This window comes from Physcomitrium patens, chromosome 1 (genome assembly GCF_059467195.1).
Source record: "Physcomitrium patens ecotype Gransden chromosome 1, ASM5946719v1, whole genome shotgun sequence".
Taxonomy (NCBI): domain Eukaryota; kingdom Viridiplantae; phylum Streptophyta; class Bryopsida; order Funariales; family Funariaceae; genus Physcomitrium; species Physcomitrium patens.
In genome coordinates this window covers 28,878,140-28,896,082 of record NC_143410.1, presented here as the reverse complement: position 1 = coordinate 28,896,082, position 17,943 = coordinate 28,878,140, and the positions used below count along the sequence as shown (strand labels likewise).

The 17,943-nt window shown below is 30.8% G+C and overlaps 1 protein-coding gene across 3 annotated transcripts; it reads left to right on the top strand.

Annotated features, from left to right (window-relative positions):
* Positions 1-935: 935 nt before the first annotated feature.
* Positions 936-4,548, top strand: LOC112291404 (uncharacterized). Of its 3 annotated transcripts, none has more exons than XM_024538772.3 (8): positions 936-1,371; positions 1,808-2,752; positions 2,910-2,965; positions 3,084-3,141; positions 3,317-3,383; positions 3,627-3,682; positions 3,947-4,000; positions 4,130-4,548. In XM_024538772.3, the coding sequence occupies exons 2-8, from the start codon at positions 1,988-1,990 to the stop codon at positions 4,229-4,231; spliced, it is 1,158 nt and encodes a 385-aa protein (XP_024394540.1). In that variant the 5' UTR covers positions 936-1,371; positions 1,808-1,987; the 3' UTR covers positions 4,232-4,548. The 3 variants fall into 3 exon arrangements, with proteins under 3 accessions (XP_024394540.1, XP_024394527.1, XP_090111773.1); XM_024538759.3 differs by having other exon boundaries at positions 3,317-3,388; XM_090255647.1 differs by lacking the exon at positions 936-1,371 and adding an exon at positions 1,381-1,499.
* Positions 4,549-17,943: the final 13,395 nt, after the last annotated feature.

The window sequence follows — 17,943 nt, the reverse complement described above, 5'->3', positions numbered from 1 at the left end:
AATTTTCAAGTAATTAATTACAGTAAAAAACAATTGTTTTAGTTTTCCATATAACTCATTAGAAATTAATTGATTACAGAATTATTTGGATTTATTGCAAAGTATTCACAATTAAAAATTTGATACTGAAAATTTTCTAAAAAAAATCACTTAAAATCTCTTCATTCTTTTTCTTAATTTTCTAAATAATTTGAAAATGATACTAATATTTATTCTCAGAAAAACAAAAGAATTCATCAAAAAAATCACCAAATGTATCTTTAAATCTCCAAATAGCTATAGATTTGTTTTTCCCTTCCAAGAGAAGTCCATTAATACATGTATTTCTAATACATGATCCAAATCTCAACATGGTTTTATATATACATTTCTTTAAAAATTAAAAAGATTTAATTAAAATGTATTATTTACATTTTGTAATGTTCAAAAAATCCACGCTTAATATTATAAATAAAATTAGTGAAACTTCACCATTACCTTCTACTATTTAATCCTGCCGTTGAAATTCCGAAACTCAACATATTTTTAAATGAAGTCATTCAACTTTAATGCCTCCCATATGTGCCTCCGACCGGTCCCGCACAGTGTGAACACAGAAATCGAAGGGCGGATATTAAAATCGAAGACCCCAGCGAGGGGCGTCAAGTACAGGAACCTGGGTTGAGTTAGGACATGAAAAGAGATGAAGATTTTCCAGATGAGTGACGAGATAGACGGAATCCGTCAAGTGATATGGATGATCCTCATCCACTTTTGCCGGGGTACCCGAGACGATGGTCTTGCACTGAATTGCCGCCTGGAAATCGAACAGAGTATCTGTAGGATGAACAGAAAGGAGCGGCGATGTGTGGATGAGAACAGGGACGTATCCACTGTGGGCTTTGAAAACAGGGCCAGCCACAAGATACAAGATCGCCGCTGCACAAGAGGCGCTTGCAAATTGTGTGGCAGTTATTTGTTTTGTTTGTTACCGCAGGTTCGGGAATTGGTTTGCGAGCATTTGGCGAGGTTAGATCTTCGTTCTCTGCTCAGGATTCCAATTTCCAGTCGGCTTCAGCGGTGCAGTCATTTGGAGCCAATTTACACTTTGTTAGTGCCGCTTCACTCTGGATTGTGATGGCGTCTACAGGCGTCGGAGTTTTCTGAGGTTCTTCGGGATACTTTTCGGCTGTAGCAGTGACTTTCGAGGCTTTCGCACGCGTGACGGGTTTTATTTTTAGCTTTGTACCTCAGCCACTCGAATTGGTAAATTTCATGAGGTTCGGAGAGGGTGACATTCGTCCGCTTGCAACTTTGTCTTACGTTTCAGCTACAGTTGTGTGGCTGAAGTCTTTATCAGAGCAGCAATGACGTACTTAATTCTTTGTTAAGGTGATTCATCATTATCCTGTAAGGAATTTTGTTTCAAAGCATTTTTGAGAGTAGGTCATGCTCTTAGCTCGCCTCCAAGATTTTGGAAGCCGTATTATTGCGGATTTGTTGGTTTCTAGAGGTGTGAGGTGGGTTCACCCCTCAATATTAGGTTGGAATGTCATTGCATGAGTGATCTCTCGTCTGAAAGCACTGCAATTGTGATATTGAAGTTGCTGAGTGATGTCAAGAGAAATGCTGGTTACAAGAATTTTTTGAATAATTGCTGGCATTTATTCAGGCACAATGTGTAGTGGTGGTCTCTTTGAGAATCTAGTTGTGCCTCAGTGATCTTGCGTTGGACACTTGAAAAATCCTTGTGTGTCCTTAAGCTTACGGCTAATCCTTGACTTGAATTTTAGCTGGTTCTCTAAATTTGCAGTCTTCTTTTCTGCAGTTTCAATCCGGGACGAGTGAATTGGAGTTTAATGGGCAAATTATATGGACTATGAGGGTTGGGAACAAGTCCAACATCTCTGTCTGACAGGGCTCGATTTTCTCTCGCGACTTAGAGAACCAATTGGCTCCGCTTCTCTTCATCCTTTTGGTAGTTGATGTGTATACAAAGATCGCAGCAATGGCAGACAAACGGTTGCAGAACATTTTGTTGCACTTATCCCCCTCGATAATCGTCAACGCTGTGGAATCGACACAACCATCTAGATGTTCGGGTTTGTGTTCAACGTCATGCAATCGAGGATTAGGTAGCGTAGAAGAATTTAGTGGCAGCTCTGGCAACCTTAAAGTTATAGAGAACTGTAGTCTGTGTCGAGAGGGAATTGTTCAATGTGAAAAGCTCTTCGACATTGAATGTAGAGGTCCAAATACGAATAGGGAAGCTAAACTACTCGAAAACTTATTACTGTCACGGTTACGGAGACTTTATACACCAGGAAAATACGAAGTAAATCCATTGAACGAATCTAAGCTAGGGGTAGCGCCATGCAGTAGTGAACACATATCCCGGGATGGGGTCGAAGTACATGAAGATTCAAAACTGAAAACTGAAGGAGTAGAGATTATTAATGACGTCGACCCACAAGCAAAGCCAACACCAGGCAATTTAGACGGCATCAAGGCAGAGCCGAGAAATATGAAAATACCAGGAGAAGATGGAGCACTTGAAAATGGCGACAGCGAGTGTGGCATTTCAGCTGGTGAGAGTGTAGAGCGGCTTCGTTCAGGAATCACAAGTGCAAGTGCCGTGTCCACTTCCCAAAGACAACCGTTGTTGAATCTTAGGATAGACAAGCAGAGCAAGTATATGGATCACTTACTTCCCTTGCGAGTGGCATCGTGCGAATTTTGTGATATTGTTGATGGCACTTCGCCGTGTTTTAAGGTACACATAGGATCAGCCGTCCATGGCCTATCAGCCTTGTCGTCGATGGTTTTTAATCAATGTAAGCACAGTTGAATTTAGGGTTTGTTTTTGGTTTTTGTTTTCCTCTCTCACGCAAGCAACGTCTAACTCCTGACGTATATTTTGGTGTGTTCAGCTTTATGAGGATGAGCTGTGCCTCTGCGTTCTTGATATCAATCCACTCTCCCGTGGGTTAGTCCCTGCAACTATCTTCTTTGAACCATGTTAAGTTCTATGTAATTTATTTCGATGAATTTGACAGTTGTAAGCTGATTTCCTAATTCGCCTATTTCGATGGGTGTTGTCACAGACACTCGCTGATAATTCCGAAATCACATTTTCCTTGCTTGGAAGCTACGCCTCCGCAGGTTAGAGCTCTTTGTGACGCGTAAAGTCTATTGCTCTTCTGACTTTTGATAAAATGATACCAAAATTTTGAGCTATGTGATGAGTCTTCTGTTCCAGGTCTCTATTAAGCCTCGATATTATTTTGAATTCTAAGTACTTTCAGCATCTTATCAGAAGTGGCTCATGTTTGTACAGGTTGCAGCTGCGATGTGCGCAGCCGTCCCGTTAATTAGTAGTGCTCTTCTTGCAGCGACCCGGTGTGGTAATGTATTTATCCTTGGGCGTCTCTCTGACTAATGGATCTGTTGCAATTCTGCATGCAAATGTCGTCGTTTTGTTGTGGCTGTCAGATGTAGTTTCCATGTTTGCAACTGTGCCCAAGGTTATGGCACCACATTAATGCAGCTGCAAAAGTATTCTGCTACTCACCGAAACTTTAGTTTTATTCGATTACAGATTTAGCATGCGTTGGCTCATATATGTCTGTTGGCGCGCTGACTTGCAGATTCGTTCAACATGTTGGTTAATAGTGGCGCTGCAGCTGGTCAAGTTATTATGCATGTACAGACCTCTACTGTGCCTCTTTCACTCTATCGTAGGCTGGGAAATAGTGTCATAATGCTCAGAAGAATGTTTGTCAGCCTCATGCTAAATTTTAGGTCGCTGCGCATATGTTTGAGCATAGTGGCTCGACTGTCCAGGTTTCATAAGATTAATAGTGCTTTCTAGATTTTCATATCTTTGCTAAGCACACTCCATATTGGCTTCTTTCTGTGGTTGTTTTTGGTTTGACCTCTATTTGATGTTATTTTTATGTCCTCACAGACACATTTCCACATTATTCCGAGGTGCAAAGGCGACGGATTATGGAAGTCCGAGGTAAATCACTTACTCTACTTATGCCAATACCTATGTTTCGATTAGCTTTCTTAAGTGAAATAAATGGAAAGAATCTTCACAGACAAGGCTTGCAACTGTGGCTGAAGTGTCTTTCTGTCTTGTTTGCAGAGTGTTTACCGAAAGCCCATGCAAAAAGTGCACGACGCAAAGCTGCTTGTTCATGCAGTTCGCTCGAAACTGTCATCAACAGCAGGGTCGGCATCTGAATAACAACCTATCCTTTTTAAGGATTTCGTAGTAGGGCTTGTATTAGGCTAGGCTTACACAGGAGAAAAACACCAGGTTTAACGCCTACTTATCATTGAGATAGAAATTGTTTATGGTCGAGCTGAGAGCATAGAGACAGGCAACTTTGAGGCATAGGAGGGAGTGTAAACGTTCTTTGTTCTTTTCGGTGTGGGCTTGTCGGTGAATGTGTTGAGGTAGAGTTATCGCTGAGCAGAATCTGTACTGCAGGGTACGACGTGTAATGACACCTCATATGTCAGGCTTGTTCTATTTATACCATAGCTGTTCCCTTTCTCATAGTTTTTCTTCATTCATGTAATTGGGATTATTCAAGAGTTGGACTATTTATTTTTTGTTAATTGATTAATCCTTGTTGAGAAATACACCTCTTCTTTAAAAACCTTATTGTATTCAAGGGAAAAAACCATAGATGAAGGAAAAAGAGTACATCATTTTTCTTAATTATTTAAAGAGTTCATTAACTTTCTTGCTTAAGAAAAGCTAGTTGTTGCATGCCAATGCCACAAGTAAGTTGGTGATGGTTACACATAAGGAGAGCTTTGGTGAGGAGATCAACAAGGTTATTTGTAGATTCAATTTTCTTGATCTTGAGTGCTTAATTAATTACCAAGTCATGGATATAACTAAAATCTTTTGGATCAAAATTGGTTAGATAAACATGGCTTTTATAAAAGCCTCTTAGTTTATTTTCTTGTTTTTAGTAGCTAATAGATTAAAAGTTGATTAATAATTTTACCTTCTAGAGTGTTGAATTTTTTTTATTGCCATAAAAAGGCCATAAGTTGATAAAAAAAATAAAATAGAAGAAGTAAATAATTAGTATAGTTGATACTAGGATTAAGTTGATGATAGGGTTGGACTAAAAAATCCCTAAGATAGGTTGGATTGATACTTAGGGGTTGATTATTTGTAGAATAGGATCGAAACTAAACCTCTAGCCATTGAAACGGCCGCCTAGGGCAAATTAGAGATTAATTTGAAGATTGGCAATTGGGATTCATGAGCTAGCTTTAAGCTTATTTCAGAGATGTAAGGTTTGTTTTTGTAGGATTTTGGAATGATTTTGCAATTGTTGTTCAAAGCTAGGATTTGTATCAATAACTTGGAATTTATGCAATACAATTAGGGCTAGCATTCTTGATTAGTTTGTGCAATTGGTATTACATCTATAGTTCAAAATTTGACAATGTTTGTTTGATTGGATGTGATAAGTGTTTGTAAAATTTTGTATTAATCTAATAATGCAATTGGGAGATATTTGGATTTTGATACAAGAGGATATTATAAGTTGGCAGTTTGAGGTTGGATAGGGTGTCTATGATATCTAAAGATCTACTAATTGAATCATAGTGAAATTTGGCATGGTCGTAGAAGACTTTAAGATCAAGCTACATATCGATTTTGAATTGAAGTTAATAGTTGAAGAAGGAGAAATTGCTATTGGAACATCTATATCAACTTTCAAGTTGGTGGTTAAGTAACATCAATGCAATTTTTGGACTTTTTTTTTACAATTTGTAAGTTTGATTGGACTAAATTTTTATTTAGCATATAGAAGACTTATAGTGGCATTTGTATGCAAAATTTTGCACTCAGTGGATGGTTAGATTAGAAGTTACAGCTTGCCAAAGCTCACTAACTAGAATTAGGGCTTGCAAAGAGAAATCAAAATTGCCTAATTATAAAAGTAATAAGACAATTCGAGTTTATGTATGGTTGAGATTTCTAAAAAGAGTGTTTTTGTCAAAGACATGAACTAAAAGAAGATGCAAAAACTTGAGAAATCTATGTCAAAACAAAAGTGACAAAATAAAATTAAAGAAGTATGTATATTAAAAAGAAACTATAATAGATATTGCTAAAAGACAAAGAAATTAGAGACTCTTAAACCTAGACTAGAAGCAAGAAAAGAGTTGATAAGAGTGAAGAAGGCTTCACTGTTGCTTCTATATATACTATCTACTTGAAATCTAAGTTGTGATGTTCTATAGGACCTCTAAAAACGTGTTGACTTTGCATGACATGTATCTTAACTTGTCACATGGATAACTTATTGACCAAGTTTCTAATCTACCAATCAACTACAAATACATGTAAAGTCAAAACAACATCTAAAAAGCTTCGTAGATATTATGAAATTAATTTACTTTTATCTACTTCTACATATTCAAATTACTTAAATAATAATTATAATAAATATATATTCGTAACATTATGTAATTTTCCTTGAGTTGTATTTTTTTTATAACAAAAGTTTGCTATCCTTTATTTTCATTTTGATGGCTGTCATTGATGAAAAGCTTTGACCCTCTATGTTGCATTTGTAAGTTTTTTTGCTGACTCCCATGTGCATTCATTAATATCATATTTGTGCCAATGGACAAGATATTTCAACTTATTTTGGCTTCGCCTTCAATCTAGAACTTCTTCTACTTCAAATTCTTCATTATTATCTACTTCTATAGGAGAAGGTGAGACTTGTCTTCTTTTTAGTATGTTTAGAGTCTTGTATGATTCAAGAAGAGACACATGGAAGATAGGATGGATCTTTATTGACTCTAGTAGATGTAATTGATAAGCAATTAGATGGATTTTTCTACAAATAAGAAAATTTCAAAGCTTTCAATAATCCAACTTATGACAAAGATAAGTAGTCTTGATATTACAATGAAGTAACCATACGTTGTCACCTACATTAAATTGTGGTTGTTCCTTTTGATAGGCATTTGCATGGACCTTTTATTGTTCTTAAAAAAAGCTAAAAAATATTGCATATTTCTTACTCTTCTTTGAATCTTCTAATCTATAATAGATTGAACTTTATTCAGATCTATCATAAGTTCTTTGTTAGAAATCATATATCCTAAGAAATCAACTTGAGTAATATAGAATACTTACTTTTCTAACTTGGCATACAATCTTGCATCTCTATATTTTGTAATACACAACGAATATGAATTTCATGTTCTTCTTTATTCTTAAAATAGATTAAAATTTCATCTAAGTAATAGACAATAAAATCATCTAGAAATTCACAAAAAACATCATTCATAAGATGTTGAAAAGCAATTGGTGCATTTGTGAGTCCAAAAAGCATGACATTATATTCAAAGTATCTATACCTTGTTCAAAATGTAGTCTTCTATTCATCTCCTTTTTTAATGTAGACGAAGTTGTATACTCATCATAGATCTATTTTTGTATAGATCTTAGCTTGATTTAGTTAATCAAGAAGTTTAGATATCAAGAGTAAAAGGTAGCTATTCTTGATGGTAATCTTGTTGAATTCTTAATAATCTATGCATATTTGTAGTGATCCATCTTTTTTCTTCACAAATAAGATAGGAGCTCAAGCAAGAGATTTCAAATGGTATATGAAATTCTTGGCGAAGTTCTTGTCAATGTACTTCTTGAGTTCAACTAATTCATTTTGTAATAAACTATAGATTGGAGCAAATGATGGTTGACTTTCTTTTTTAAGGTCAATTGAGCAATCTTATAGATGATGCACCAAGAGAATATCTACATTTTTCTTCTCAAAAATATCTTAAAAATCTTGATATTGACTTGGAATGCCACTTAAAGTCCTTCCATCATTAAAAATGGGTGTAGCATAAATAAAAAAAAGTGATCTTTCTTTTGTAATATAAAAAAAGCTTTTGTACCTATGAATATGGATTTTCCTATACTAAACTCATAGCTTTCCACAAAACTCTTAATTATACTTTAAGAAAAGTAAAGTTTATAAGAAAGCTAATCTATCAAAAGATTATAACTTTTTAGCCATAATAAACTTAAAATAGATGAAATAGAGAGAAACCTAATTATATTAAAAATTATGCAATTATTATGACTATTTATTGCTATGTTGATAAAAAATATTTTATGAATAATATCTCTAGAAGATAATAGACAACCATCTATGACTTCTACATGTATGGGTTTAGTTTTTTGTACTAATGGTATTATATGGCTTTTAACAAATTTTTTATCTAAGAAACAAGCTAAGGCTCCTAAATCTATTAAGATAAAAGCTTTGTAATTATTAGGCCCTAAATGTACATCTATTCTAAAACAAGGAGAGAGTTCTAAGGAGAAGATTGGACCTTCATTTGTACAAGATTCCAGTTGTATAGTTCCTATTATACCTAGTCAAATTTGTTTTTTGACATTTTTTCATCTTTGAAAATTGTACTCCTCATTTTGTAGTTGTGTCGTTTCTTTGGACAATGTTGAATAGTGTGCTTAGCTTTCTATAATATATACACAGACTTCTTCATGATAATAAGTCTTTTTTTGTTTAGTAGGAGGTTTAAAACATATCACATCAATTTGCATGTCTTCTATTTCCAAATGTTTAGATTAAAAAGTCATTCGTGATGCCATTGAATTATAATAACGTGGAGGTTTTCTTGCATGATTCTTTGATTGAAACTCAAAAATTCAATTATCACACTTCATAGTAAAATCAATTATTTGACTCAATATTTAAGAATGAGATAAGTTGAACATCAATTTCTTTACTTCATATTATAATTGGTAGAAAAATTGGTTGATAAAGGTAGCATCATACTACTTGACATCAATCAATAGTTATCAAAATTGTGAAGCATATGATGTCACTAATCAATTGCCTTGTCGCAAGATACAAATCTTATTAGTAGAAATATGAATTACATCATGTTCTCCATACATAGATAAAAAAATCTATAAAAAAAACCTATAAATTATCTAATATTGCATCTTGTCATTCAAAAAAAGATAAAAACCATGATAATATCAAATCTGAAAGAATTGTACTAATGAATTTAACTTGTAATCCTTGCATTAGATAACTTTGAAGTTGAAGTTCAATCATAAGTTACACTTGATTAATAAATCCTAAAAATTTAGATCTTATGCCATCAAACTTCTTGCACAAGGCAACTTTAGATTCTCTAACACTGGAAGGATGTTCTAATATAGGAGAAGGGATGTAATTTGGTGTAGATATTAAAGCGACTCCAATTATGTCCATATCTTCTTTCTTGCTATTTTTGTTATTTTTGGGTAGCAATAAATTGAGTTGATACATCGCAAGCATCAACTCTCTCAATTGTTCTTATATTTGTGCCATTGCATTCTTTATTTCAAGAAGCTCTCATATAATAATACTTAGAAAAAAAAATCTAATATCACTCAAGACAAGCAAAAGAAAGGACTTGAGAACAAAGAAAATATTAAGAATAATATTAATTTAGAAGATAGTAATCCACAACTTCTAATACACTTGTGTCTTATCAAGAAAAAGGAATAATCCATTCTTAATCAAGAAAAGATAAAGCTCTAATATTGTAAGTGTATTCTTGTCAATTTTTCAAGGACATGAATTGAAAGAAGATATATAAAACTAAGAAATCTGTATTAAAAGAAAAATGACAAAATAAAAATAAAAAAGTATATATATTAAAAAGAAATTAAAATGGCTATTGCCAAAAGACAAGAAAACTAGAGACTCTTGAATCTAAACTAGAAGCAAGAAAAGAGCTGATAAAAGTGAAGAAGGCTTCACTATTGCTTCTATATATACTATCTATCTAGGATCTATATGGCAATGTTCTATAGGACCTCCAAAAATGTGTTGACTTTGCATGACACATATTTTAACTTGTAAGATAAATTTTTTATATAGGCGTCACATAGTTGGCTTTTTCCACAAGCTATCAACATATGTGTCACATGGATAGCTTGTTGATTAAGTTTCTAATCTATCAATCAGCTACAAACATATATAAAGTCAAAATAATATCTAGAAAGCTTCTAGAAAGCTTTTTTTAAAGATATTATGAAATTAATCTACTTTTACCTACTTCTATCTATTCAAATTACCTAGATAATAATTATAATAAATATATATCCATGACAATTTTTGACTACTTTGTACTGGCTTTAAATACTTTTGAATTAAAATCTGAATTGCATTCTTCTTATATGGATGAAATCTATTAGAATTTTTTGGATATTTATAAAATATAACTTTAACTTCTATAAATAGATACTTGATACATTCTCAAATAAGACAATACATATTACAACATTGTTGCAAGATATGGATATTGATCTCTCAATATTTCCTCCTCCTCTTTGCATTGATGGTATAGATCATCACCATTACAACTACATCCAACTATTGGTACTGATAATTGATAAGCATCAATCATATTGAATCTCTATAAGATTTGTCTAATATACGTTGGTAAAAAAAAATGCTACCATTTGTGAGATGCTTAATTTAAAGAATAATATAAAAAATTATTTTTTCTAGTATTTTCATCTCAAACTCATAGATAAGTAGGTTAGTAGTTATAATGCATGCAGATCTAGTACCTACTAGGTTAAGATCATGAACATATTAGCGATGATGATAAAACCAATTTTATCTTATTTGATAAATAAATAATAAATTAGTGGATCACTTACAAACTTATTTGTAATTAAATAATCTTAAAGATATTAATATTACATGCATCGAAATTATTTTAGACCATAAAGGATATTGTATAATTTAATGCCTGAATATTCTCTTAAAGCAAGTATATTTGGAATTTTTGTTTTTAAATCAAAGTGAAACTTTCATATAAATATCTACATCTTAAGAACCATATAGATATGCAGTTACCACATCTATGATATGCATCTTAAGAGTAGCATGGACTACCATTCCAATAATATATTGAAATATAATTGAATCCATGACTGAAAAATATGTGGATTTATAATCAATGTCAAATCATTGGATAAATTATTAGGCAACCAGATAAGCTTTATAATGGATTAGTTGACCTTTAGCATCCTACTTACGTACTAATACAATTTTATATCCTATAAGGTGAGATGTAAGAATGTCCACAATTAGACCAAAGACTTTTTTTTTATGCAAAGAAGTATACTCTTCTTTGATGGAATTTTTTCATATCAATCAATCAGAGCAACACATCTCTTCTTTGATGGTTTGAGGTTCAAGATCCTCTTCCTAGTAAAAAAGAGTTTTTACAATCATGCATGCAAATGATTCATCTATTGTAATAGATAGTTTATCTTAAATGTTATTTGTAGCATAATATAGAATATATAATTATATACTCAACCTCATTTTATTCTTCTTAATATAAAGATTTTCTATTGCATGAAGTGAAGATATAATTTTCATAGACATATCATTATTAATTGATGGTCTTGTAGATTTAGTAGGAATTTTCACAGAAGCAATATCAAAATTAGTGCATGTTATAGCCTTCTTCTTATGTAATTGCTTATTTGATCTATGAGTCTTTTTAGTTTTTAATGTTATAACTTGAAGTATATTAGTTTATAATATTGTAATCTAAGCAGGTGCATTTTGAGCCTCATTAATACAAATTCTTGTAATTTGTGAGTATAACTTTCACTCCTCAATCCCAATTATAAGATGGCCTCAATTAAGAGTTTCTTGTAATTGGTGGTGTGAAGTAAAGTAAGGAATTGGCAAAAGACCAAAGAGGAACAACCATAATACAAGTGAAAGAAATGAAATCAAGTAATCAGAACATCCAAAACTAAGTCACAGTTTGTTTATTAGATTTTTATCTAGAAAAAAATAAAAGTAAAAAATAAAATATATATTTTTAAATAGATAATTTTTTATCTTTCCAATGACATAAAAATCATGTAATTTGAACTTATTATGAGTAAGTTATGATAGATTAAAGATAGAATGTAAATAATAAAAAAGTTAAGTGAATAATTTTTACCTCAAGGATAACTTCCTTAAGAAATCAGGAGTTCAAGCCTCACCAAGGCTCATAAGTAGTGTATATTGATTGTCTAAAAAGGCCTTGAGGCCTTAGTCTTATCTTCTTACTTATACTCAAGGTGCTACAACCTATATGATAATTGTGCACCTCTCTTCCTACAAGGACTATACTAGTTGCTGGTCTTCCTATTTTCTACTAGTAAAACTATTTTTTTTTCATTTTTGACTTCACCATCATATTCAAAAACCTTGTATATTCTTCAAATCTTGCTTTATTTCTTCATAATGGCTTTCAAGGTGATAAAACTTAATTTTATCAAGGTCTTAAAATTTTCTCTAAAAATTTATAAAAAAATCCTAAATAAATTCTAAAAAATTCTATAATATTTCTATAATATTAATATCTATATAAAGAAATATTTTTCTATCTTTTTATTTTTTTATAGTAATAAAATTAATTTAAATCAACTAAAAATATTATTTTCTATATAATTAACTAAAAAGACATGAAGTTCTTTTTTATACTTCTTCTAACTACTAACTAATTATTGATAGGATTTTATAAGTAATACATATAGGTAGAAAGCCAGTGAAGACATTGGTCTCAATAATTAACTCTTAATACTTAAAAATTAAAAAAATACTAAATTAACTAAGATAATTACCTCCAAGACTTATTAAGACTCCATTTTTATAACTTTTCTTCTAATAAGACGTGAGTAACTTATAAATACTTCTAAAATATAATAAATACTTAAAAAATCAAAAATACTTTTTAATTTTAATATTTTTATAATTAAATGACTTAAAACTATGTTTTTAATTAATCCACCAATTAAAATTAATTTGTAGGATCCACATAATCCAATTTGCATCATTAAAGCCAGTAGATGTTTTATTTGCAATTCATTTTAGATATAAAATCTTGGCAACTTCAGTTTCAACCAAAGATGTTTTAAGATCAAAATTCATTGAAAACGTTTCTATTGCTCTAAATACAAGTATTATATTTTTTTATTGATAAGATACTCTTCTTCAAAGAGATGGAAATATATTCTCTTTCAAAGAGTAATTTTGGAAACATGCACATAATAATGTGTTAATTAATGAATCAACAATATGAATAATGCTTGGTGAATCAAAACCAATATATATGCATACTTGTTGATGAATTGTAATGGTACATTGTTGAAGTTTTGGTATTAAAATCCAGGTATGACAACTAAATACTTCTAAATGAGATACATTAGGAATACAACCTAAACTGAATTCTTCTTGCGTAATAATTTTAAGAGAAGAAAGATGGAGGCATATTAATACTACAACATGCATAACTCCATAACCTCACATAGTTGTAAGTAAATTTGATTGAAGAAAGAGTAGTCAAATAATGAATTGTATATGCTTTATAAATTACTTTGCAAGTCTATTTTGAGCATGTTCATATAAAACACAATATGTCAAGTCAATCCTTGTTGCAATAAAATAGTCTTCAAAAGACTTTGATGCAAATTCTTTTACATTCTCCATTTGCAATGTTTTGATAGGATAATCAAGAAAATGTGTCTGGAAACAAATAAGCATAGTTATTAGATTGGAAAATATCATATTTTAGATTGATAATAATGAAACATTTAATTGTTTGCTTGATGTATTAATAAGGACTAAAAAATAACAAAATCATCTCTATATTGAATTAATAGGACCACAAATATTACTATGCAATCTTTTAAGCATTGGTGGTAACTCTTGTGGGAGTTTCTAAATTAAAGGCCAAGTAATTATCTTACCTTGTTGTCAAGGACATGAATTGAAAGAAGATGTATAAACCTGAAAAATTTGTGTTAAAAAAAAGTGAAAAAATAATAATAAAATAATATATATATTAAAAAAAATTGAGATAGCTATTATCAAAAGACAAAGAAATTAAAAACTCTTAAATCTAGACTAAAAATAAAAAAAGAGTTGATAAGAGTAAAGAGAGCTTCACTCTTGACTCTATATATATTATTTAACTAAAAGCTATATGGTGATATTCTATAAGATCTCTAATATGTGTTGACTTTGTAAGACTCATGCCTTAGCTTACAAGATAAGTTTTTTAAGTGTAAGCTATATAGTTAGCTTGTTCTTCAAGCTACTAACATGTGTGGGATATGGCCAACTTATTGACTACGTTTTTAACCTAAAAATTCAATTATAGATACCTATAAAGTCAAAGAAACGTCTATGAAGCTTCTAAAAAGTTTCTATAGAAGATATTATAGAATTAATCTATTTTTATCTACTTTAATCTAATCATATAGGTAATTATTGATTTACATGTGTATATCCATGATATTACCTCCCCTTCTAGGGACGAGTTCCGTGAGGAGTGGTCTTTATATATTGAAGAAATTTAAGATGTAGCAAATTATATTTGTCACATACTTCAATCTTTATTCTCTTTGAAGATAGTTTATAGGCCCTCTCAGCCATAGATAGTGTCCTATATCAAGGTGAGAAGACCACCCTATTATTTGGTCATTGTTGAGGCCTTTGTAACTTCTTTCAAATAAAATATTTAGAATATTATCAAGAGTTGTTTCTACCTCTAATAAAATCACCAAACATCAGGAGTCTCTTCCAAGGTCGTGATACCAAATACATTGTATCTTATCGTCTATTCAAAGAAGGACATATTGTTCTTGAAGATCTTCATCATCATCGTCTTGAAGATTGTGACAATCATAATGTCTTGTCTGATAAGTCTGCAAATAAAAGCTTTAATATTGAATCTGCTGATTGTTGGTTCTCCATTTCTTTAGCGTCACAAATATACAAAAGCTACAAAAAAAGATAGAAGATAGAATATAATCTTCTTTGAACCTTATTTCTTTTATAGCAAAGACTTACTATTCTTCATCTAAGTTTGGATAGATGAAAAGCCTCTATTGCCTTTGCTGCATTTATAAGATTCTTTACTAGCTTCCATGTGTATTCACAAATATCATATCTGCACCGATGGACAAGATATTTCAATTTATTTTGGCACCACCTTAAGTCTAAAACTTCTTATATTTCAAATTTGAAGTACTTCATTTTTGTCTACTTCTATAAGAAAAGATGGAGCTTGTCTTATTCTTGTTATGTTCATAATCTTGTATGATTTAAGAAGAGACATGTAGAAGACATGATGGATCTTTATTGCCATCAATAGATGTAATCAATAAGCAATTGTATTGATTTGTCTACAAATAGAAAAAGGTCCAAGCCAATAGTAGTCTAACTTATTATAAGGATGAGTAGTCTTGATATTACGATGAAGTAATCATATCTTGTCACCTATATTGAATTATCATTATTTTTTTTAATAGGCATCTACATTGATTTTTTATTATTCTTGAGCTTCTTTTAATTGCACCTTTATTGTTGCATTTAGCTCTAACAAATGATTTGCCAAATCTTTTGTCACAAGATTATCAACTTTTGAAAAGTCAAAAGTATCAAGTCATGGATGGTAACCATAATTAGTAAAAAAAGATATTTTTTTGCATAAAAGAATACATCATATTATTATAAGCAAACTCTACTAATAGCAAGAAGGTTTTCTAATCATCTTATTGATAATTGATGGTATACCTTAAATATTGCTCCAAAACTTGATTTACACGCTTTGTCTATTTATCAATTTGAGGATGAAAGACCAAAAAAAGTATTATATTCACCTTTAAAATCTTAAAAAGAATTTTCTAAAATCTTGATACAAATTGAGTTCTTTTATCTAATATAATATCTTTCAATAATCCATGAAATTGATAGATATTATCAAAGAAAAGCTTGACAATTACTTTATTTATGATAGATTTTGTACATAGTACAAAATGTGCCATTTTGGTAAAATGATTTGCTATCACAAATATAGAACTATACAATCCTTAGGCTAGAAGATTCATAATAAAATCCATAGAAATAAAAGACCATGATTGTTTTGGAATAGATAATGGTTAAAAAAGTCCATAAAATCGATGCCAAAGAATTTTTGATCTTATAAAAATATCACACAATTAAAAAAATTTATTTATAATCTTCCACATTCATAGCCACTAAAAAGCTCTAGAAATTAGCTTCAAAGTCTTGTTGTATCCAAAATGTCATAGTACTACAAAGTCGTGACTTGCTTGAAGAACACGTAAACATGCTTCTCTTTTTAGCACATATAGGCATCCTTCAAAATTAAGTAGGTTGTTCTTGAACTCAAACTTAGAAGTATCATGAGACTTAAAAGAAGTATTCTTGATATCATGAACAAGAGGATGAAAGAACATACTTAATAGAATTTGTTTGAAAAAAGTTAAATCAACAATTAATATTGATTTCACTATTCAAAGATGAAATTATTTTGGCTTCAATAATATTATTTTTTTTTATCAAAAGCTCCATCTTCTTCTTTAAGTACAAGATAAGAAAACCCACAACTGACATCAAACAAACTTTGTTGTTTTCTTTGCCGATAAGTGATATTGAATTTAAATCTTGACAAAGATATGCTCCATTAAGCATGATGATAAGCTCATATAAAATACTTGAGATTCTTGTCATCCATATCGATGATGACTAGACTCAAAGCACCTTCTAGATAATGATGTCATTCTTGAAAAGAATCCACAATTTCAAGAAGCCCTTTGTCGTAGATCTCATAGCTAATCTTAATTGCTAAAACTTTTCTAAAATGAAAAGCTACTTGATGAAGTTTATCATTTCTTCCCATTTGTGATAATGTAGCTTTTAAAGCAAATTTTGATGCATTTTTTTCTATAAAAAATGTCTTAGAGAAGTCAACACGATACAAAATTGATACAGAAATAAAAGTTATTTTTAAAGCTTCAAATGCTACTTTTGCTTCTTGATTCCATTAAAGTTTGTTTTTACAAGTCAAACGTGTGAGTAGAAGTGTAATTAGAGAGAAATCATTGATAAAGATCTAATAGTAATTAGAAAATTTGAAAAAATATTGTACATCTTGAACCATTTTTAGAATCTTCCAATCCATAATAGTTTGAACTTTCTTAGGATCCATCATAAGTTCAACATTTGAAATGATGTAATCTAAGAAGCCAACTTGAGTAGTATGGAATACATAAATTTTTTTTTTATCTTGGCACAAAATCCCACATCTCTTAATTTTTGTAACACATGACAAACATGAAGTTCAAATGCTTTTATATTCTTAGAATAGATCAAAATGTCGTCTAAATAACAGACAAAAAAATTATCTAAAAACTCTCAAAAAATATCATTTATAAAATGTTATAAAGCTACTGGTGCATTTATAAGTCCAAAAGATATGACATTATATTCAAAATGCCTGTACTTGGTTTGAAATGCAATCTTCCATTCATCTCATTCTTTGATGTGTATCAGATTGTATATTCTTTGTAAATCTATTTTTTTATAGATCTTAGCTTGATTTAATTAATCAAGAAGTCTAGATATTAAAGATATTAGTTACTTGTTCTTGATAAAGTTCTTGTTAAGTCCTTGATAATCAACACACATCTGTAATAATCCATTTTTTTTCTTCACAAATAGAATTGAAGTTCATACTGGAGATTTGAAATGGTATATAAAGTTCTTGGCTAGATTTTCTTCAATATATTCTTTGAATTCGGCCAATTCATTTTGTGATAAATTATAAATTGGTCAAAATGGCAGTTGTGCTCCTTCTTGAAGATCAATTGAAAAGTCATTGGGACGATGTTTTGGAAGATTATTTGCATTCTTTTTTTTAAATACATCTTTAAAATCTTAATATTAGCTTTGAATACTACTTGAGGTCTTTGCACCATTAGAAATGGGTCTAGCATAAATGACATAAGGTGATCCTACTTTTGCAGCATGTAAGAAAGTTCTTGCAGCTACA

What these genes read in the sequence shown, in the direction of transcription:
- LOC112291404 (XM_024538759.3), top strand. Translation starts at nt 1,988, where the DNA reads ATGGCAGACAAACGGTTGCAGAACATTTTGTTGCACTTATCCCCCTCG. An exon ending in GCACTTCGCCGTGTTTTAAG is followed by an intron (nt 2,753 to 2,909) that starts GTACACATAGGA and finishes TGGTGTGTTCAG; the next exon opens with CTTTATGAGGATGAGCTGTG. An exon ending in CTGGTCAAGTTATTATGCAT is followed by an intron (nt 3,683 to 3,946) that starts GTACAGACCTCT and finishes ATGTCCTCACAG; the next exon opens with ACACATTTCCACATTATTCC.